The sequence below is a fragment of the Hordeum vulgare genome, chromosome 7H (assembly GCF_904849725.1).
Source record: "Hordeum vulgare subsp. vulgare chromosome 7H, MorexV3_pseudomolecules_assembly, whole genome shotgun sequence".
Classification (NCBI taxonomy): Eukaryota; Viridiplantae; Streptophyta; class Magnoliopsida; order Poales; family Poaceae; genus Hordeum; species Hordeum vulgare.
Genome location: NC_058524.1, coordinates 552219738 through 552243913, shown reverse-complemented (window position 1 = coordinate 552243913; position 24176 = coordinate 552219738). Strand labels below are relative to the sequence as shown.

At 46.0% G+C, this 24176-nt stretch overlaps 1 protein-coding gene across 1 annotated transcript; it reads left to right on the top strand.

Annotated features, from left to right (window-relative positions):
• Positions 1-3215: 3215 nt before the first annotated feature.
• On the top strand, positions 3216-11532 carry LOC123408466 (TBCC domain-containing protein 1-like). Its single transcript, XM_045101571.1, has 9 exons — positions 3216-4023; positions 5644-5784; positions 6623-7027; positions 7209-7313; positions 7689-7829; positions 8173-8376; positions 8921-9007; positions 10166-10277; positions 11116-11532. The coding sequence occupies exons 1-9, from the start codon at positions 3232-3234 to the stop codon at positions 11157-11159; spliced, it is 2031 nt and encodes a 676-aa protein (XP_044957506.1). The 5' UTR covers positions 3216-3231; the 3' UTR covers positions 11160-11532.
• Positions 11533-24176: the final 12644 nt, after the last annotated feature.

The window sequence follows — 24176 nt, the reverse complement described above, 5'->3', positions numbered from 1 at the left end:
CGATGGGATATCGCAGGGTGCCGGCTTGTGCCTGAGAAGGCATACACTGTCGGTGCCTCGCCGATGCCGCGGAAGGCAGCGCCGACTCTTCCATGAAGAGGAACTTGCAGGATGGAATGCGACAGATGTCCGCCGTGCGAAGCTAGACGCAGAAGTGGGACATGTCATTGCGGCTCGAAGTCTCCTCCGCGACGTCCACCACGAATCCGCAGCCCTAGATGACGTCCGCCGTTCGCTGAGTCCATGCATTAGCCGGCACGCCGATGAGGTCAAGCTAGACGAGGAAGGGGAGGTTCACCGCCGTGGCCTGCGCCTGCCTAATCCAAGGCCGCAACGTGAGCGAGAACCCATGGCCGTCCTGTGATAGCCTGGCTTATTAGGGATGATAGACTACTCATATCAATAAGGAATTCTTTCTTTTCTGGGAGCCCATTTGAAAGGGCCAGTCTAGATTCAGTACATGGCACATGTACTGGACTGTATGCACAGACGTTTGTGCCAAGAGGGATGCGCAGAAAAAACTAGTATTGATATGTGGGGCCAGTCTAGATCCAGTACATGGCACATGTACTGGACTGTATGCACAGACGTTTGTGCCAAGAGGGAACGCTCCTTTGGCCGGACGAGGACGTCGGTTCCTCTGACTGGTGGAGTAACGACCGCCGACGGTTGTGTCCGGGGTGTTACACGTCCACCCGACCGACATGGACGACGACCCAACAGGCTGGCTCCCGACCTCCACACGCAGGGGAGCCCAGCGAAGGGGACGTGTAAGGCCGGGCCATCCACCGATCCCTAACTCGAAGTATCCGCCACAACATTGCTCCAAGAGCGGCCAAGCCGGACGACACCCGACGGAGGGCAGCCCGGGGGCGGGGGCGGGGCGTTAGCGCCCCGTGAAGGCCAGGACATGGGCGGGGGTGGGGAGGAAACGCGTTGCCGACGAGGAGGCGGCCGGGGGGAACTGCCCCCAGACGATGAGCTTCGCCGCACCCGGCAGCCCCTGGAGCTGTGCCCGACATCGTCGCAACGGACGCACATGGTGGGGTTCGTGCACTCCCGTGAGATGTGCTCGTACTCCCCACAGTTGTCGCAGCAGCCGTAGAAGCACGCCGACATCCTTGAGTAGCAGGGCGAGCACGCTCTCGGCGCCCCCGCTTCGTCCGCCACGGAGCATCCCCGGGCGCGGGCACCGACGGGCCACCCGGCCCCAGGAGGCCGAGCGTCGAGCCCACCACTGGCACCAGCAGCGAGCGCAACGGAGGGCGCGCCGGGGTGGATCTCGAGCTGGATCCGCCGGATCCCAAAAGGGCCACACGCTCAACCATGGCGAGGGACACCCATGAAGGAGGAGGAGGCGTAGGGAAGAGGCTGCCGGCCTCGGGGTGGCGACTGGCAGGAGAGGTAGCCGCCGGCGCCGGAGTGGCGCACGACTCGAAGTCTCCTCCACGATGTCCACCATGAATTCGCAACCCTCAAAGATGATGTCCGCTGTCCGCCGAGTCCATGCATTAGACGACACGCCGATGAGGTCAAGCTCGACGAGGAAGGGGAGGTTCACCGTCGTGGCCTGCACCTGCCTAATCCAAGGCCGCAACGTGAGCGAGAACCCAGAGCCGTCCACCCGACCGCGATCCGCCATGCGATGGCGAAGGTGGATGGAGTCACGAAGGACAAGGAAGTCCTCCGGGAAGAAGGCGCGAATGGACATGGACGACGGCCCAATGTCGAAGGCTGCGTGAAGGGCCTCCGCCGCACCGGCGAGATCCATAGCAGGACGGCTCCCGACGACGGTGACCACAATCGCACGCGCGAGCTCCGCCTCAAGACGCACGGTCTCCTCCGAGCGCTCCAGGTAGCAACAGGCTGGCTCCTTCACCCTTTGCGCCGGCGGCAACCGCACGACCTCCACACGCGGGGGAGCCCAGAGAAGGGGACGTCAAAGGCCGGGCCATCCACCGATCCCTTATTGGAGGTCTCCGCCACAATATTGCTCCAAGAGCGGCCAAGCCGGACGGCACCCGACGGAGGGGGGCTCGGGGACGGGGGCGGGGGGTTAACGCCCCGCGAAGGCCAGGACACGGGCGGGGGTGGGGAGGAAACACATTGCCGATGAGGAGGCGACCGGGGGGAACTGCCCCCAGATGACGAGCTCCGCCGCAGCGGGCAGTCCCTGGAGCTGTGCCCGACGCCGTCGCAACGGACGCACATGGTGGGGTTCGTGCACTCCTGGGAGATGTGGTCGTCCTCCCCACACTTGTAGCAGCAGCCATAGAAGCACGCCGGCATCCGCAAGTTCGGCGGGGGCCTGGGGCTGGGAGGGTGCGAGCGCCGCCCGCGCGAGGGGGAGCAGGGCGAGCACGCTCCCGGCGCCCCCGCTTGGTCCGCCACGGAGCGTCCCCGGGAGCGGGCACCGAGGGCAACCCAGCCCCAGGGGGCCAAGCGTCGAGCCCACCACCGGCACTATCAGCGAGCGCAACGGAGGGCACGCCGGGGTGGATCTGGAGCTGGATCCGCCAGATCCCGAAAGGGCCACGCGCTCAGCCATGGCGAGGGACACCCAGGGAGGAGGAGGAGGCGTAGGGAAGAGGCTGCCGGCCCCGGGGTGGCGACCGACAGGAGAGGTGGCCGTCGGCGCCGGAGTGGCGCACGGCGCAGCCGGCGTGAGCGAGAGCTAGGCAGTAGCCTTCCTAGTATTGAGTTCACACCGGATGCTTTGTTGCATACCTACCAAATCCCTAACAAATGTCATACATAACCTAACCAAATCACTAACACTGTCATATGTGTCATAACTAAATCCCCGACAGTATCGTAAACAACCTAAATTATACTCCCTCCGTTCCTAAATATTTGTTTTTTTAGAGATATCATTACGAACTACATACGGATGTATATAGACATAATTTAAAATGTAAATTCACTCATTTTGCTTCGTATGTAGTCCGTAGTTGAATCTTTAAAAAGATAAATATTTAGAAACGGAGGGAGTACATATCCTGAACCATACATATGCTAAATCACCCAAATCCTTAACACTATCATACAAATATCCAATGAAAATTAAAGAAAAAAGGGATGAATTAGGGTTTCATCCAAATGGATCCAATGCGGGGATTTCAACCAAATAGAGTTTATTTTGTGTTGAATCTTTTGAAAAGGACCATTTTCGTCGTTTTTCATCCCATTCTTTTTTTTGACACAATCTCATTCAGACATCGCTAGCAAGCAATGCCGCGTGACCTCTGGATTCCCGCCTACACGCTCCAGCTCACGGTGACATGTGGACCCACACCCGACCCCACCAGCCAGAGACACTGTCTTCCACGCCCAGCCCAGACCGTCGCAGGGAGGAAGGAAAAAAGCGAGGAAATTTTTTACGCTAGCGGCAGCGGCGAGCCCATCGTTCGTTCCTTTCACCGTCTCTCTCCACCTTTCCCTCCGTCCCCAGATCTCTCCACCCGCCCCTCCCTCGCTCCTCCACCTCGCGCTGCAATGGCCGACGAGCCCCTCGACGCGTCGCCGGCGACCGCGGCCCCCGCCCCTGCGGCGTCGGGCCCCTCCCCCGCGCCCGCCTCCACCCCAGCCCCCGCGCCCGCGGCGACCGCGTCCCTCGTCCTCCGGCCCCGGCGGGAGTCGTTCGAGCACGGGCTCCTGCCGATCCCCAAGCTGGTCTTCCCGGAGGGCACGCTCACGCAAACCCTCACGCAGCTCAAGGCGAAGCTCGCGGCGCCGGGCCACGGGCGCGTGGGCGCCGCGGCGCTCGCGGAGGCGCTGCAGATCCCCGCCGACCAGGCCGCGCTCGCGCTCGGGACGCTCGCCGCGGTCCTCCCCGGCGAAGGCGACGGCCCCGCCGCGGACGGCGCGTGGGAGGCCGACCTCCGCGACGTGCTCCTCTTCCTCTACATCCAGTCCTACAAGCGCCTCGTGCCGCGCGCCCACAAGGACTCGCCGTCCGTCGCCGACGTCTGGCCATCCACCTCCGCGTTCGACGGATACCTCTCCGCGCTCTCACCGATCCAGGTCAGGTCCCGATCAGCCCCCTCCCCCTCTCTTTCCGGCCCGATTGTTTGTGGCATGATTGCTGCGTGTTTGGATTGTGGACCGATTACTGTCTGGTAATTTCTGTTTGCATACGATTAAGAAATGGCAACCTGGTGATATATTCATCACTGAAATGACGAGCATGAGGAACATTTGATTTGCCTTTGCTCCTCAGGGTTACTTTGTTAATCAGTAATGCACATGCAGCTCCATTTGTGTGCGCTGTATGGTATTGGCTTATGGTAATGTACTCATACTTCTAGCTTCTGGGAGTTAGTGGCTAATGGGGTGTTTGATGATTCAGTCAGTGATCAGGGTGATTGTTAGTTACACGGAAGTGTTATATTCCTTGTGCATTGTGGGCTTTTTTCTGTGGTTGATGACACCATGTTTTGCTGTATTTGACTAGTAATAACTTTGTACATCAAAATACACCTTTCCCGTCTGCAACTTTGCACCACCACACATCTTTTATACTCCACGACCATATCTCTCCTTTTAGAAGGCCATTTTGCCTATTGTTGATTTTTTCTGTCCAAATGCTGTTTTCCCGTGAGCTAAGAAGCACCAACATGAGGATACAGACCACGGGGATATGCGATATGGCATTTTCCAGAAACAGCCAACGCGTTTGTATAAATAACTGCAAAATGTTGCATGTAATCAAGATAAAAAGATAATTTTAAGATTTGAGATCGAAGTACTACCCCATATCTTGCCTCCCTAGCCAGCAGATAAAATACATGTCACCCACTGTCTTAGATGACATTTGTACCTAGCCAGCGATGACAACAGGAGCAGGTGGTGGCAAAGAGGAAATCCCGCAACGGCCAGCAACAGCAATGCAGATGTGGATGTGAGATTCCGGCAGTGTCCTGGTCCTTGCTGTCGCCACCTCTTCTCCAGGCGCATGGCATCGTCCACTTACGGGAAGAATATGGGGACGAGACATTGTTGGCAATTACAGAGGAAGACATGGACAGCACTGGCCACCGGACATGGAGTATACGCCGTCTGTTGACGAGCAAGAGGATCCCGGTGACGGTGCAGTTGCGTCTCTCGCCTCTTCTCCATGTGAAGGCTCTTGCACGACTGGGAGAGCCCGGAGGGTGGCTGCTAGAAGCAACTCTACTGTCTACTCTAGGTTTAAGTACATCATGTGTCCCAGCCGTGTCTTCTAAGTATCCCGATGGCCAGGGCATCACATTATTTTTAAATAAAAAATGGGTGGATACTTGGGGATACACGTATCCGTACGTATCTCTGTATGGCCGTATCGGTGCTTCAGAGCCCGCGAGGGCCTTTGAAGTGCTGTTTACATACATCATTCTATCCTCCACCCCAAGTATGCAGTTATCATACATTGCCCAGAACAAAATTAAGAGCACTATATTTCATGACAGTGAGTTATGCAAGCACGGGCTTGTGCTACTTTGCTCCTTTTCCATGATTACTACTCAGTTACAATTCCATTTCTCTCATGTTGCCATTACATGCAAAGCACAACCTGCATTTCCTGTGCCTAGACTAGGCAGAGATCCACAACCTCTACTTTTGTTAGTTGTCAAGCAGATACTTACTATTTATCTCATATTGCAGCTTGTACGCAGTAATAGCCGTCGGTTTATGCCTTCGCAAGCAGATGAAGAAGCTCATCAGCTATCTTATTTACAAAAGCATATGGCCAATGTTTTAACTCTTTTGGCAGATTCTGTTGATGGAGAGGGTGATGAATCTATGGTTAGTATCAATTAATATGTAACAATTTTCCTTTTAAGAAATTCAATATTTTGTGTGACAAAGTTGATCACTTTTGTTCTTTGTCGATAACATTAATGTGCTCTGATCAATCCCCCTACTTGAAGGTCATCATGTCAAGCTGTAACTTTTAAACAGTGTTGTAGTAGATGTAGGACACAATTTTGAATAAAATTGGTAGAATACCTGTAATACTTGGTTTCCGGACAAGCATACGACATAATACTTGGTTTCTTCTCAATAATACTGGTAACTGAATTGAAGAGAAGGCAGAACTACTTCATGTAACCCCTGCCCAATGCTCATGGCCACTGAAATCAATGAATTAACAATTAAGTAATTAACGCAAACAGTGCAAGTGCATGCACGTCAAAGGCTCGACGCCTCATCAAATAAATGAAGGAACTGCAAGGATCACAATTGCGTGGTCAAGACATTAAAGGACGAAAGTAAACAAGATGTCCATATTCCTATGGGCAGTTGAGGATAAGGTAACTTGGGTTGGTGATTCTAGGAAGCACATGTGATAGGATATATCTGTAAATTACTTTGCAAATGCAAGGCAGTTTCGATGAATCGGGTCTTAGATTGAAGGAAGAACAGAGCTAGTTGATCTTCTCTGCAGTACAAAAGATCTTGATAAGTTGATATACACCATCCATGGTTGTGTACGATTGCAGAACAAAATCATCCACATTACTATCATGTAGGAGTAAATGAAATAAATCTTGGATGCATTGCTGTGTGATACTCTTACTCTGAGAACTCCTTAGAGCGGAGCAGTAGACACTAACTGTCATTTGTATTTCTCTATATGCAGGTACTGACAATGGAGACTTTTGAGCACCTTGGATTCTTGTTGCAGTTTTCTGAAGGAACTCCTTTAAGCCAAGCTGCTCCATTTTTTGCGAATTCTGATCCAGACATGCCTGCTGCTCCTGTTCCGGCTACTCAAGTTCATGAATGGATTCTGCAGAATATAGCTTCTTCCTTGGAATACACTGCAGAAAAATCTATAACTAAGGAAAACAATCAACGGAGTGTATCTGATCCTGATGTGGCAATGGCTGATGCTGTCACAAATACAAGAATTCAGAGCATCTCACCAACTGGTGCTTCTGTGCAAAACAATCCTGGATACTACCGAAATACGTCTTTTGTGGAGGGTATCTCCAAAACTTCTGTTGTCAAACACGGGTCTGATATTAAAGGGCATTCAATAAAGGTACCCATGTATTTGATTTTAATAATGATAATTGATATCGAGGTTTACTGAAGATGATTTGCTCTGTGATTCATATCTCGGTTGAAGTTCAAGTAACATAAAGTGTCTATTTAAGTAGTTGAATTCCGAAGCTGAGTTTTGCGACCCTTCCTACAATAGCATTAATTGTTTTCTTTGGTAGGTTTTGAATTGCCATGATTCTGTTATCTACATCCTAGCCCCTCTCAAATATGCTACGGTGTATGGATGTTCTGACATAACTGTTGTTCTTGGTGCTATTGGCAAGGTATGTATGTGATGTAATTTTACTATCCATATTTCTATTTGAATGCATCAGGCAGCATAATGTTATTCATAAGATTATTGTTCTTATATTCCAATGCATAGTTCTTAATTTCTGCTTTATCCTATATTACGTACATAGAAATTGGTATCTTCACTTACCTAGCTTCAAGCCCACGGTTAAAAAAAGAGCTAGGCGTTTATTGTGCGTTTAGCCACTGCCTTGCGCTTTTCTAACCAAAGCACACACTTATCCGCAAATGTGCAAATTAAGCGCTAGTTTTTTTTGCTATCTCCTAGGGCATATGCACGCTTAAGCACCCGCCTAGGCGCGCCTTTTTAAACCATGTTCAATCCTAATATTGTTTCATGCTGTCAGGTGGTAAAAGTTGAGCATTGTGAACGTGTGCAAATAGTTGCGGCTTCTAAAAGAATCTGTATTGCCAATTGTCGAGAATGTATCTTCTACTTGGGAGTAAATCACCAACCACTTATAGTGGGGGACAACCATAAATTACAAGTGAGTATATGTTTATTTGTTTATTTTTTCATCTGATGAAGTGTACACTACCGTATATCCTTGTTATAAAAGAAAAAAAACTGTATGAACAGTAGGATCAAATTTTGGAAGCATTTAGATATATACGAGGCACACTACGATATGTTTTCCCCATTTCTACACATTTGGAGATCAAAGAGGCATCCTTTGGAGCACTCATGAAGTTTTAAAGTCAACCTTACCAAATGTAGAAGACTAGCATTTATCCTGCTGAATTATAACAGCAAAAGTTAAAAATGTGCCTGTATTATTTGATATTTACTGTACATTTCAACAACAATTTTCTTACCTCTTCATTTAACAGGTTGCTCCATTTAATACTTACTATCCACAACTTGGGGAGCATTTGGAACAAGTTGGTGTGGACCCTAGCGTCAACAAGTGGGATCAACCTTTTGTGCTGGGAGTTGTTGATCCACATGATTCATTATCTCATCCTGCAGGGGTTTCTGATGTACAAGCCGAGTCTGCCACTTGTCTAGACCCTGATCTATTCACAGACTTCATGGTATGGAAATGTTATTTACCTTAGATTATTGCAGCTTAAATAAAGATAAACTAATGAATTCCATGAAAACCTTTGTTGTTTTGCCGAGCAGATCTCAGTTCTCAATCTATTGGTGTATGTCAACTTGTTATATCTGATGCGTCCACATTAACCTTGTTATTTCCTTGTCCGTGGCAGTGGTAGTAATAACTGAGATGTCATCTTGCCATATTCTCAGTTGTAACTAGTTAATTGTCACTTGGAAACAGTAAATAACCTGATGCTGAAACTTGATATATTATTGAAGATTCACAACGTTATTTTTTCCATGGTTTCTGACCAGCCAAATATTATTCTTATTGGCTGTGCAGTAGTATTGTACTCCCTCTGTCCCAAAATAAGTGACTCAAAAGTGACTCAACTTTATACTAAAGTTAGTGCAAAGTTTTGAGTCACTTATTTTGGGACGGAGGGAGTAGTTGAATTCATCATGCAATACAGTTTAAACTCTGCTAATCTTCTCTGTTTTTTTTTTTTTGACTAATTGGCTAATATCTTTCTGCAGATTCCTAGTTGGTTTGAGGCAGAAGGTCCTACCAAATACAATCCATTTACGTTACCTGAAGTTTACTGGGCATCACAGAGGAAAAAGGTACAACTGCAATCCAAATTTATTTTTGCGTCTTTTACTCGTTAGTCAGTACAAACTAGGACAGTTATCTTGGATGTACTTGCACACAATTGAGGGATTCGATTAAAGCAGGCACACACTTGTTATTGCTCCCTCTGTATCAAAATATAAGATGTTTTTTGACACTGACAGTGTCAAAAAAACGTTTTATATTTTAATACGGAGGGAGTAGATTACAGTATTTGTAGAATAGAACGTGGTGCTTGAGTATATCTGGAGCAGGAAGAATATGAAGTTGTTGTAGGAATTAGTCTAGATTACCCTGAACTTTTGGGGTTCGGTCACTTAACCCCCTGAACTAAATAACCAGGTATTTAAAAGCTCCACAATTTGAGCAAGATTACGTGGACCAGTTCTGCCACTAAAAATAGGCACAACTAGTCCTTCCACTGGTCAGCTCTGTCCTAACAATTGGCTATAGCTGGAAAATTATTCACTCCAATTCTCTCAATTCTCCCCAACTCGTCACTCTTGCTAGTGGCCAGAGGCAGAAGTCCCCTATTGAACCGTGAACTCTTAGAAATGTCGGCTTTTCAACTCTAAACTCTAAAATCGTTTCGGATTGTACAATTAACCTTTTCATTTGAGAATATCTATTTAGTATGATGATTAGGCTTGCAAAGTTTACGTCACCTACACCACTCCATGCTATCTTGAAGTAAACCAGGCTAGGGGGTTATTTTCTCTGGTTTGGAGCTGTAGGGGCTAGAATACTCTGTTTTTCAGATTTTATGGGGTTAAGGCTGGAGCATTAATATTAAGGGAGTAACTTGGACTTATTTCTTGAATGTAAATATGTAATTTAGTAAGGGTATATATATATGTATGTCAAAACCGTTGCCTTTTTCTTAACCACCAATGTTATTTGAATTATCACTGATTCAGATAAGCACAATGAGCTGAAAGCTTGAAATGAATACGTATTTCCTGGTAGGATTATGAGGTGCTGGCTTGGACTTGGTGAGTCCAATGTTGTTGGGAACAGTGTGATTAGTTCACTCTCTTGTTATTGTCTGTTGCTCATTTCGTAATATATACTGACATGTTAATGAGTGTATTCCACATATTCTGATATCTTCTATATTCCTGAAATTTGTCTTCCTTGTTGCACTTCTTCAGAATGCTTCTCTGGAAGACATTCAAAAGAGTTTACGGGAGCTGGAGCTTGATGATAACCGGAAAAAAGAATTGGCATGTGCCCTTCATTCTCAATTCAAAGACTGGCTATATGGTAATTTATTCCTTTATTGATATTATTGTGATGATAGATTAATGTTTGCATGTTTGGTTTCTTTCGTACTTGTCTCCTACCAGCTTTTGACTTAACGCCCTCTCTTTTTTGTGGTCTGGCACTTTTTCCATTAGTCCATGATACTGTAATTGGCTATCTCGTGGTAATCCGTGAGAACTTGATTTTCGTGCAATATCGATTCTAGTTAGTTAGTGATCATGGAAAAATGATCTTACATTGTGCATTACGGTGGTGGCTAATTATGACTTCAAGCAACATCTGGCAAATGCCTTTTCTGGAGTTATTACCATGATATTTTACATATGTATTTGGAGCTGCACATAACGTAGTCATCTTTATATTTCTCTTAATATTCACCTGACCCAATAACTACTTTCTAAAGAACAACTGATGCCCTCACTGCTAAAATAAAACAAATCTAAATGGTTCTAGATCCCTGTTTAGGATTCAGGATTAGTCAAGTTTGTAATTTGGGAGACTTGACAGGCTTGACAGCACTAATGACAGTGCACTAATGACAATGACACAGCAAACACGTCTTGGTTGCTTTGTTCTTCATTCCTGCAGTAATACTTACAATATTTAATACAGTGATGCGAGTGTGCTTCTTGGTGCTTTCTTTCATTTGAGTAAAAAATCGGTAAACTTAACCAAATGAATTTGTATTTGTTACCGAAGTAGCAAACTGAACTATATACCTGGTCCTTATGTTTCCAGTTTCCACCATCAGACTTCTTTTCACTGCAAAAATCGTTTCCTTTGCTCTTGAAATGACCTGTTGGAGTTAACAATTAGGTGTTTTAAATCTTGTGTCCAGCTTCAGGAAATATCCGCCAGCTTTACTGTTTGCAAGGCGAATAAGCATATATGATCTTCATCCGTAAGTGCTTAGGCGCACCTGTGAAGATTGTGCAGCATCCTTTGCCCGGTCCATTGTGCATCCTTTGCCCGGTCCCCTTCCGTAGTCCAGTCCTGTCCATCCGACCGCATCGTCCACGCTGACTTCTCGTCGACTGAGCTGATTCAACCATGCAGTGTTTGTCAATGTAAAAGAAATAATGTACTGCTCATTTTTGTCTACTAATTTTGATCGGCTTCCCCTTGTGTTGGTTGTGGTTGGTGCAAGGATCCAAATGGGGGTTTGGTAGTTTCATATTTATATCCTTTGTAACATATACGACCATGAAAGCGGTTACTCAATTCTTTAGTGAAAATAAACATTTATTTTTGCTCATCAGTTTGGCCCATTTCTATTTGTACTGTAAATGCACTCTTTAAGATTGGTGTACTGTGTCATGCGTGTTTTTTTTTTGAGGGAGTACGTAGACGTGTTTGCTGTGTATGTTTAGCGCTCTGTTTGCCCTGTGGATTTGCCCAAGACTTCTAAAATACTCAATCACACCAGACTACATGTTCAAGGGTTATATGCCAATTTATAGATTATCAATACTTTTGTCATGTATAAGAAGCGCTATCAAATATGCCCTCTGTTCCTACCAAAACATCTTGCATTTAGGAACAAAGGGTGTACTTTATTAGACCAAAGTTGGCATCACGATCTCCACGAATTAAAATATCCATGTGCCATCCTCTCCAGTCAGAATGATGTCCCCGATTTGCATAGCCTGTATGTCGTCCTATTTAAATGGCCTTACTAGAGCTTCACAACTTTCATCGTTGTTTGCAATGCGTGCACTGGATGACCCATATAACAATAGCTTTCATGTGTGACGGTGACGAAGTAGCAAAGCAGGCACGCGACCAAAATCTCTTTTCCTTGAGAGAGATGAGATTGGTGGAAGCGGCAAATTGTTGAGATTATCAAATGACATGTGCATATAGATGCCGATGACTAATGTGGGAAGGGGAGACACCGGGAATTCAAGTTAATGGCCCATGAAATATCATATCAACTTACGCCCTCAAGGTTGCACCACTAGTCCGTTAAGCGGCGGATGGTTGCAGTAGTGTTCCGCCAAATCGTGCTTACTGAATGAATGGATCTCTTTGGGAGTTACGTATTCCAGCAACGATGTATGAGTGCATTGTACACGGTGAATGCAATCTCACAAGATAGGCTCGTAGGCCAGGGATATATAGATTAGATATGTTACCCGCGTATGGTTGCCTATGCTACCATGTTGCGTGTATCTAGTCAAGCCCAAATTATTAGAACTGATGTGCATTTTGTTACCAATTTTATCTCATTTGTCTAAAAAAATAATTTTGTCTCATAAACACAACTCCTAGTTGCAGCTCGAAAAATTACGCCGGCAGATCCCGATAAAAACACACCACTAGGCATCAGACTACACGTTATTTTTGATCGTCGGATCAAAAGCAGGACGTACATCCGATGTGCTAGTTTAGGCCCATACGAGATTAATTTTGTAACCGCTAATTGGGTGCGTTGTAACTGCTCGTTCAATGCAAACCAATCTGTGGTTGGATGGTTAGAGGGACTATGGTATTCCCAGCACAACAGGGTTCAAGTCTTGATGCTTGCATTATTCCTCGATTTATTTCAGGATTTTTACTGTGACTTCGTAAATCTCAAGATGATATGCCGGCTCAGTCTCTCGAAGGTGCTCATAGGGGTAGGGTGTGCGTGTGTGCGTTCATAAGGATGAGGGTATGCGTGTGTATATGAGCGTCAATCGGGACTAAAGGGCTAAACTTTTAGTCTCGGTTGTGTTACGAATCGGGCCTAAAGATGCTTCACGTGGTCGTTGTGGGGTGCGAGGGCAGGAGGACCTTTAGTCCCGGTTGGTAACATCGGCCGGAACTAAAAGGCGGCCATGCGTCAGCAGCAGCCAGACGTTAGTTTTTTTTAAGGAGGGGTTTAGGGTTTTGGAGGGTTTAGGGATTTCATATTGTGTTTCCCCTTTTCTTTTTTGTTTCCATCATCTTTGGTTCCTTATGTCTGTTGGTGTTCTCCACCGGTGCTAACTAGACGCTAGCTAGTACGTACATATAGCAACGGAAAACCGTTACACGACATCGTCATAAATATAAAGAGAAATCTCCTCTCTTTCTCCATGTTTGGTCGAACAACAAGTTTCCATATATCTATTCGACGCTACTACATATAATACACGTTCATGCATATATATACAATTATCTCTTGCGATCCCTAACCTAGCTAATATATATATTTATCTATTACCAGCATCGCTACTGAAATCCAGATGGTATTCTCCGTCTCTTGCGATCCCAAACCTAGCTAATATATATATATTGATCCCGTTTTTTAAATTAGATCGCTACTGAAATCCAGATGGTATTCTCTGTCTGTTGGTATGACATACTCAACAAAGAATCCTGCCAATTCCTCTTGAATTGCACTTTGTAGGAATTCTTTCCGCTGCCGTTCGATCTAATTTAAAGAAGGGTATATATATATATATATATATATATATATATATATATGTGTGTGTGTGTGTGTGTGTGTGTGTGTGTGTGTGTGTGTGTGTGTGAATGAAACAGAACACAATTGATGGTAATAAAACAAAAATATGAATATTGTGTACACTTCAAGTTGTTGAAAAGATATGCCCCTCTCATGGGTCGTGGTGAATCCACTCACAAACGTAGTATCCACATAAATTATTTCCGGCTTCCTGCCTCAACCAGTACTTTACGAGAATAGAGTTCAATCAAAATAATAATCAAACATGATAATGATATTGAAACTAGAATGAACGAGAGATGTGCGAAACTAGCTAGTACTACTTATTTTGGAGTGTGTAAACCACAGCTCCTTTGGCCATTCACCACTAGTGGTGCGGGTGAACTTTTTCCAAACCTGTCCGACAAACAAAATGATTACTTGATATCAGGAAATGAACAAAAGTTGTCGATATGGTACGATAATGATTGAACTTACTTCTAGAGAATTTCACTCATCGTCGCCCACTCTGTAGGGTCCTTATGTCTTGAGTCCAAGACAAGTGCTAGTCCCTCCTCAATCTTAATGATTAGCAGAATAAAATGAAACCTGCACACGCATAACTCATCAATTATACTTAACCTTGAGTAAGCGAAACAGAATGTGCACATGCCATCTAGTAATACTCACTTGAAGTTGTAAGGAAATAGTATTGCCCTTCTCCAATGTTGTCGAGTTAATGCATTTAGCAAGTTTTTCTCCGTATCCACGGGCATCTTACGTACCGTATATGCATTTATGGTATTTAGGTTAATGAACTCAGTGTCATATATTTGTTTTTTTTTGCATTCGAGGATCTTCAATGTAGATAATATAGTGAGGATAATTATACATGCAATGAACGAGCTGAGCTAGAGACTTAATTACAGAAATAATACTTACATACAATAGGAACTAACGATCGTTTTGTCGATGGCGTCTTGATTGTATAACTGAAATAATTCTTCAAATTCAACGTCCAACGAACCGACTCCATTGTAGAAGTGCTCATCTTTAATTCTCATGTAGATACTATTGTGCCCGTCCTTGTAGGTTTTCAAGTACAAGTCATGGAGTCTTCGCATCATCGTTGATAGTTTCTCAATTGCTCAGGTTTGACGAGAGGCTTCCCATGCTCGAATCTTAAGGCTACTACCTCAATAGTTTCGAATTGTACATCATCGCTTAAGAAACCACTAAGAGTGAAACCAGGATTAGTGGTCACTACCCTCGGATCAATATTAGCGATATCGCCAAACACCTTGAGTGAGGGGATCGATTGTTTTTCCTGTTCGTTGAGCTGGGGAATTGTTTTTCCACTACTTCTTGCACCACTTTTAGTAGTTTACGACCACTTCACGTCATTATATGTATTTAAAATAGAGAGTTCACGGTGTGATAGCAGCGGATGCGATGGTGGTTGCTTAAGGGCATCCAGACAGTGCTTTGCTTTTATCAGATCTGTTTTCTCCTCTGAAGGTGGACGTTTTGGTGCAAAATGTTGTTTCATTTGGGCAACCACGATTTCTTTGTTTTCCTCCGGCGTAATGCCATAGGGTCTCTTGGGAGGAGCCTTCTTGACACTTGGGAGTGCTCTGAATTTCTTTGTTGCCGTACTGCTAGCCGCCGAAGCGGCGACTGCTCTCTTATGCCGTTGCTGAGGAGGCGTAGTCAAGTGACGCGACATAGGATGATTTTGCTGAGGGGCCTCGTTCGACGGAGTCCGCTGACACATCGGAGGAGGATTCTTCTAAGGGGCCTCTTCCGATGGAGTCCGCTGATGCGGCTGAGGAGGATTCTGCTGAGGGGCCTCCTCCGACGGAGTCCGCTAACGCGGGAGAGACAACTGAGGTGACGGAGATAGCTGACGCACTGGAGACGACTAAGGCAGTGGAGATAGAGCTGGACTGTGATGAGTCTTCTCAGGGGCCTCCTCCGACTGAGTGTGCTAAGGTGGCGTCCAGTCTGGAAGCATGATGTTTTCCTTTCTCCATAGATAGGTAATCCTTAAGGCATTTTCTAGATGAATCTCCCCTTCACCTATAGGGTGATCAAGCTCCAGCCCCTCAAATCCTTTCATTATTTCATCCACCCCGACAACAACAAAGCCATCCTGAATCGGAGAAAAATGGAAAGTCCATCAGGTCGACAAGGTAAGACATAGCCAACCGCCACCTTCAATGTTAAGTTATGTCATTTCGCAATTAGCTCGCAATGTTCCCTCTCCGTGATACCATCCACGGGGCAGCGAGGAGCCATGATATCAGGCTGAACAAGCTCAGTGGAAGCCACGCTGCTTTTCCATGTAGATGGTGGGGTAGCTTCGTGGGCAGCAACGAATGAAGGATCTTCGTGCTGCTGACAAGATCGTTGACTGGTATATGCCCCTAGTTTCTTCTCGTGCAGTGATAATCTTTCTTCCATAGTCTGCATGTGGTCTCCTTCCTCTTTCTTATTTCTCCCTCGGCTTCTATAACCAGTGTTCTTCGGAAACCCATACTTCCACGGAATGGTGCCTGATGTGCCTCGCGTTCGTCCAGGGTGTTCAAGATACACGAGGGCCTTTGACAACTCGTCCTTCTCTTTGTTGGGATGCAACCTCCCTTCCTGTACTTCCTTGATTGCTTTGATAATCTTTAAGACACGTGTTTCAAGTTGAGCTTTCACGAAAACACAGTTCCCTGTTTCTGGGTTCAAAGGTCCCCCATGCCTAAAGAACCAAGTCCTTGACCGATCGGGCTAGTGCAATGTCGCTGGCTGGACCCCTTTATCAAGCAGGTCGTTCTCAGCTTTGTCCCACATAGTCCGTGTTGGAAATATGCCCTAGAGGCAATAATAAATTGGTTATTATTATATTTCCTTGTTCATGATAATCGTTTATTATCCATGCTAGAATTGTATTGATTGGAAACTCAAATACATCTGTGGATACATAGACAACACACTGTCCCTAGTGAGACTCTAGTTGACTAGCTCGTTGACCAAAGATGGTGAAGGTTTCCTGGCCATAGGCAAGTGTTGTCACTTGATAATGGGACCACATCATTAGGAGAATGTTGTGATGGACAAGACCCAAACTATAAACGTAACATATGATCATGTCAGTTTATTGCTGCTGTTTTCTGCATGTCAATGTATTTGTTCCTATGACCATGAGATCATGCAACTCCCGAACACCGGAGCAATACCTTGTGTGTATCAAACGTCGCAACATTACTGGGTGACTATAAAGGTGCTCTACAGGTATCTCCAAAGGTGTCTGTTGGGTTGGCATGGATCAAGACTGGGAATTGTCACTCCGTGTGACGGAGAGGTATCTCAGGGCCCACTCGGTAATACAACATCACCACAAGCCTTGCAAGCAATGTGACTAAGGAGTTAGTTACAGATCTTGTATTACGGAACGAGAAAAGAGACTTGCCGGTAACGAGATTGAAATAGGTATGGAGATACCGACGATCGATTCTCGGGCAATTAACATGCCGAAGGACAAAGGGAATGGTATACGAGATTATATGAATCCTTGACATAGAGGTTCAACCTATAAGATTTTTGTGGAATATGTAGGATCCAATATGGACATCCAGGTCCCGCTATTGGATATTGACCGGAGAGTGTCTCAGGTCATGTCTGCATAGTTCTCGAACCTGCAGGGTCCGCACACTTAAGGTTCAGTGACGTTTTCGGTATAGTTGAGTTATAGGTGCTGGTGACTGAAGTTTTGTTTGGAGTCCTGGATGAGATCCCGAACGTCACGAGGAGTTTCGGAATGGTTCGGAAAGAAGATTGATATATAGGAAGTTGGTATTTGGATTTCGGAAGTATTTCGGGCATTACCGGCAGTGTACTGGAGTGACGAATGGGTATCGGGGTCCACTAGGTTGGGCCCACCACTCCCCAAGAGGGCCACATGGACTTGATGGTGGCGCAACATCCCTTGATGGGCTGACTAGTCAACCAAAGAAAGCACATGAGGTAAAAAGTGGAAAAACCAAAAGAGGTGGACAACTTGGGGAGGAGTCCTACTCCAAGTAGGATTGGAGGAGGACTCCTCCTCTCCTATTCGTCCGAGCCAAGGGAAGGCTCCCTTGGTTCTTAAGGCTAGACCCTCCTTCCTCCTATATATACTAGACATTTGAGGGTTTTTGAGACACAATTTCAGCCACGTGCTACCCTCCCCTCTAGTTTGTAGTTCTTCCTCTAGATCGGATTTCTGTGGTGCTTAGGCGAAGCCGTGCAGGAATAGATCACCACCATCACCGACACGCCGTCACGCTACCGGAGAACTCATCTATTTACCAGTCTCTCTTGCTGGTTCAAGAAGGCGGAGATCGTCATCGAGGTGTACGTGTGCTGAACGCGGAAGTGTTGGAATTATGCCCTAGAGGCAATAATAAATGTATAGTTATTTTTATAATTCCTGTGTCAAGATAATAGTTTATTATCCATGCTATAATTGTATTGAATGAAGACTCGTTTACATGTGTGGATACATAGACAAAACACCGTCCCTAGCATGCCTCTAGTTGGCTAGCCAGTTGATCGATGATAGTCAGTGTCTTCTGATTATGAACAAGGTGTTGTTGCTTGATAACTGCATCACGTCATTGGGAGAATCACGTGATGGACTAGACCCAGACTAATAGACGTAGCATGTTGATCGTGTCATTTTGTTGCTACTGTTTTCTGCGTGTCAAGTATTTATTCCTATGACCATGAGATCATATAACTCACTGACACCGGAGGAATGCTTTGTGTGTATCAAACGTCGCAACGTAACTGGGTGACTATAAAGATGCTCTACAGGTATCTCCGAAGGTGTTAGTTGAGTTAGTATGGATCAAGACTGGGATTTGTCACTCCGTGTGACGGAGAGGTATCTCGGGGCCCACTCGGTAATACAACATCACACACAAGCCTTGCAAGCAATGTAACTTAGTGTAAGTTGCGGGATCTTGTATTACGGAACGAGTAAAGAGACTTGCCGGTAAACGAGATTGAAATAGGTATGCGGATACTGACGATCGAATCTCGCGCAAGTAACATACCAAAGGACAAAGGGAATGACATACGGGATTATACGAATCCTTGGCACTGAGGTTCAAACGATAAGAGCTTCGTAGAATATGTAGGATCCAATATGGGCATCCAGGTCCCGCTATTAGATATTGACCGAGGAGTCTCTCGGGTCATGTCTACATAGTTCTCGAACCCGCAGGGTCTGCACACTTAAGGTTCGACGTTGTTTTATGCGTATTTGAGTTATATGGTTGGTTACCGAATGTTGTTCGGAGTCCCGGATGAGATCACGGACGTCACGAGGGTTTCCGGAATGGTCCGGAAACGAAGATTGATATATAGGATGACCTCATTTGATTACCGGAAGGTTTTCGGAGTTACCGGGAATGTACCGGGAATGACGAATGGGTTCCGGGAGTTCACCGGGGGGGGGGGGGGGGGGCAACCCACCCCGGGGAAGCCCATAGGCATTGGGGGAGCCACACCAGCCCTTAGTGGGCTGGTCGGACAGCCCACAAGTGCCCAATGCGCCAAGAGAAGAAAAATCAAGAGGAAAGAAAAAAAAGGAAGGAGGTGGGAAGGGAGGGGGACTCCTCCCACCAAACCAAGTCCAACTCGGTTTGGGGGGGAAGTCCTCCCCCCCTTGGCTCGGCCGACTCCTTGGGGGGTCCTTGGACCCCAAGGCAAGGCCCCCCTCCCTCCTCCTATATATATGGAGCAATTAGGGCTGATTTGAGACGACTTTCTCACGGCTGCCCGACCACATACCTCCATAGTTTTTCCTCTAGATCGCGTTTCTGCGGAGCTCGGGCGGAGCCCTGCTGAGACAAGGTCATCACCAACCTCCGGAGCGCCGTCACGCTGCCGGAGAACTCTTCTACCTCTCCGTCTCTCTTGCTGGATCAAGAAGGCCGAGATCATCGTCGAGTTGTACGTGTGCTGAACGCGGAGGTGCCGTCCGTTCGGTACTAGATCGTGGGACTGATCGCGGGATTGTTCGCGGGGCGTATCGAGGTACGTGAGGACGTTCCACTACATCAACCGCGTTCTCTAACGCTTCTGCTATACGATCTACAAGGGTACGTAGATCACTCATCCCCTCTCGTAGATGGACATCACCATGATAGGTCTTCGTGCGCGTAGGAAATTTTTTGTTTCCCATGCGACGTTCCCCAACAGTGGCATCATGAGCTAGGTTCATGCGTAGATGTCTTCTCGAGTAGAACACAAAAGTTTTTGTGGGCGGTGATGTGCGTTTTGCTGCCCTCCTTAGTCTTTTCTTGATTCCGCGGTATTGTTGGATTGAAGCGGCTTGGACCGACATTACTCGTACGCTTACGAGAGACTGGTTTCATCGTTACGAGTAACCCCCTTTGCTCAAAGATGACTGGCAAGTGACGGTTTCTCCAACTTTAGTTGAATCGGATTTGACCGAGGAGGTCCTTGGATGAGGTTAAATAGCAACTCATATATCTCCGTTGTGGTGTTTGCGTAAGTAAGATGCGATCCTACTAGATACCCTTGATCACCACGTAAAACATGCAACAACAAAATTAGAGGACGTCTAACTTGTTTTTGCAGGGTATGATTGTGATGTGATATGGCCAACGATGTGATGTGATATATTGGATGTATGAGATGATCATGTTGTAATAGAAATATCGACTTGCACGTCGATGGTACGGCAACCGACAGGAGCCATAGGGTTGTCTTTATACTAACATATGTGCTTGCAGATGCGTTTACTATTTTGCTAGGATGTAGCTTTAGTAGTGATAGCATGAGTAGCACGACAACCCCGATGGCAACACGTTGATGGATGATCATGGTGTGGCGCCGGTGACAAGAAGATCGTGCCGGTGCTTTGGTGATGGAGATCAAGAAGCACGTGATGATGGCCATATCATGTCACTCATGAATTGCATGTGATGTTAATCCTTTTATGCACCTTATTTTTCTTAGAACGACGGTAGCATTATGAGGTGATCTCTCACTAAAATTTCAAGACGAAATTGTGTTCTCCCCGACTGTGCACCGTTGCTACAGTTCGTCGTTTCGAGACACCACGTGATGATCGGGTGTGATAGACTCAACGTTCACATACAACGGGTGCAAAACAGTTGCGCACGCGGAACACTCGGGTTAAGCTTGACGAGCCTAGCATGTGCAGACATGGCCTCGGAACACATGAGACCGAAAGGTCGATCATGAATCATATAGATGATATGATTAGCATAGGGATGCTTACCACTGAAACTATACTCAACTCACGTGATGATCGGACTTGGGATAGTGTAAGTGGATCATGAACCACTCAAATGACTAGAGAGATGTACTTTTTGAGTGGGAGTTTAGCATATAATTTGATTAAGTTAAACTCTAATTATCTTGAACATAGTCTAAGTCCACTTTGAATATATTTGTGTTGTAGATCATGGCTCACGCGAGAGTCATCCTGAATTTTAATACGTTCCTAGAGAAAGCTAAGTTGAAAGATGATGGAAGCAACTTTGTAGACTGGGCTCATAATCTTAAGCTAATCTTACAAGCTGGGAAGAAGGATTATGTCCTTAATGCTGCGCTAGGAGATGAACCACCCGCTACGGCTGATCAGGATGTTAAGAACGCTTGGTTAGCACGTAAGGAGGACTACTCAATAGTTCAATGTGCAGTCTTGTATGGCTTAGAACCGGGACTTCAACGTCGCTTTGAGCGTCATGGAGCATTTGAGATGTTCCAGGAGTTGGAGTTTATCTTTCAGAAGAACGCCCGGATCGAGAGGTATGAGACCTCCGATAAATTCTATGCTTGCAAGATGGAGGAAAACTCGTCTGTCAGTGAACATGTGCTCAAAATGTCTGGGTACTCAAACCGTCTAGCTGAACTGGGGATTGAACTCCCGCAAGAAGCTATCACTGACAGAATCCTTCAATCACTGCCGCCAAGATATAAAGGCTTTGTGTTGAACTACAACATGCAAGGGATGAACAAGTCTCCCGGCGAGTTGTTTGCGATGCTGAAAGTCGCAGAGTTTGAACTCCGTAAAGAGCATCAAGTGTTGATGGTGAGCAAGACCACTAGTTTCAAGAGAAACGGGAAAGGCAAGAAGGGCAATTCGAAGAAGAGCGGCAAGCCTGTTGCCAATCCGCCGAAGAAACCCAAGGCTGGACCTAAGCCTGAAACAGAGTGCTTCTATTGCAAGGGTATGGGTCACTGGAAGCGCAATTGCCCCAAGTATCTGGCAGATAAGAAGGCGGGCAAAGAAAAATCAGGTATATTTGATATACATGTTATTGATGTGTACTTAACCGGCTCTCGTAGTAGTGCCTGGGTATTCGATACCGGTTCTGTTGCTCATATTTGCAACTCGAAACAGGAACTGCGGAATAGACGAAGGCTGGCAAAAGACGAAGTGACGATGCGCGTAGGAAACGGTTCCAAGGTTGATGCAATCGCCATCGGCACAGTGTCACTTCAGCTACCATCGGGATTAGTGATGAACTTAAATCATTGTTATTTAGTGCCTGCTTGAGCATGAACATTATATCTGGATCTTGTTTATTGCGAGACGGTTACTCTTTTAAGTCTGAGAATAATGGTTGTTCTATTTCTATGAGTAACATCTTTTATGGTCATGCACCGAATGTGAGAGGATTGTTCATATTGAATCTTGATAGCGATACACATATACATAACATTGAGACCAAAAGAGTTAGAGTAAACAATGATAGCACCATATTTTTGTGGCACTGCCGTTTAGGTCATATTGGTGTAAAGCGCATGAAGGAACTCCATGCTAATGGACTTTTGGAGTCACTTGACTTTGATTCACTTGACACGTGCGAACCATGCCTCATGGGCAAGATGACTAAGACTCCGTTCTCCGGAACAATGGAGTGTGCGAGTGACTTGTTGGAAATCATACATACCGATGTGTGTGGTCCAATGAGCGTAGAGGCGCGTGGCGGATATCGTTATTTTCTCACCTTCACTGACGATTTGAGTAGATATGGTTATGTCTACTTGATGAAGCACAAGTCTGAAACATTTGAAAAGTTCAAGCAATTTCAGAGTGAAGTGGAAAATCATCATAATAAGAAGATCAAGTTCCTACGGTCTGATCGTGGGGGTGAATATCTGAGTTTCGAGTTTGGTGCTCACTTAAGACAATGTGGAATTGTTTCGCAGTTAACACCGCCTGGAACACCACAGCGTAATGGTGTGTCCGAACGTCGTAATCGTACTTTGTTAGAAATGGTGCGATCTATGATGTCTCTTACTGATTTGCCGTTATCATTTTGGGGTTATGCATTAGAAACAACTGCATTCACTTTAAATAGGGCACCATCAAAATCCGTTGAGACGACACCATACGAACTGTGGTATGGCAAAAGGCCAAAGTTGTCGTTTCTTAAAGTTTGGGGATGTGATGCTTATGTCAAAAAGCTTCAGCCTGAAAAGCTGGAACCCAAAGCGGAAAAGTGCGTCTTCATAGGTTACCCAAAAGAGACAGTTGGGTACACCTTCTATCTCAAATCCGAGGGCAAAGTGTTTGTTGCTAAAAACGGAGCTTTTCTCGAGAAGGAGTTTCTCTCGAGAGAATTGAGTGGGAGGAAGATAGAACTTGACGAGGTTGTCGAACCTTTCATCCCTCTGGATGGTGGCGCAGGGCAAGGGGAAACCTCTGTCATTGCGACGCCGGTTGAGGAGGAAGTTGATGATGTTGATCATGAAACTCCAGTTCAAGTTTCTGTTGAACCACGCAGGTCGACGAGATCACGCGCTGCTCCAGAGTGGTACGGTAATCCCGTCTTGTCAATCATGTTGTTGGACAACAATGAACCTGCAAATTATGAAGAAGCAATGGTGGGCGCAGATTCCAACAAATGGCTAGAAGCTATGAAATCCGAGATAGGATCCATGTATGAGAACAAAGTGTGGACTTTGGAGATACTACCCGAGGGCCGCAAGGCTATTCAGAACAAGTGGATCTTTAAGAAGAAGACGGACGCTGGCGGTAATGTGACCGTTTATAAAGCTCGACTTGTGGCAAAAGGTTTTTCACAAGTTCCAGGAGTTGACTACGATGAGACTTTCTCACCCGTAGCGATGCTTAAGTCCGTCAGAATCATGTTAGCAATAGCTGCATTTTTCGATTATGAAATCTGGCAGATGGATGTCAAGACTGCGTTCCTTAACGGTTTCCTTAAGGAAGAGTTGTATATGATGTAGCCCGAAGGTTTTTTCGATCCTAAGAATGCTAACAAGGTGTGCAAGCTCCAACGATCCATTTATGGACTGGTGCAAGCATCTCGGAGTTGGAACAAACGTTTTGATGAGGTGATCAAAGCATTTGGGTTTATACAAGTGGTTGGAGAATCTTGTATTTACAAGAAAGTGAGTGGGAGCTCTGTGGCGTTTCTAATATTATA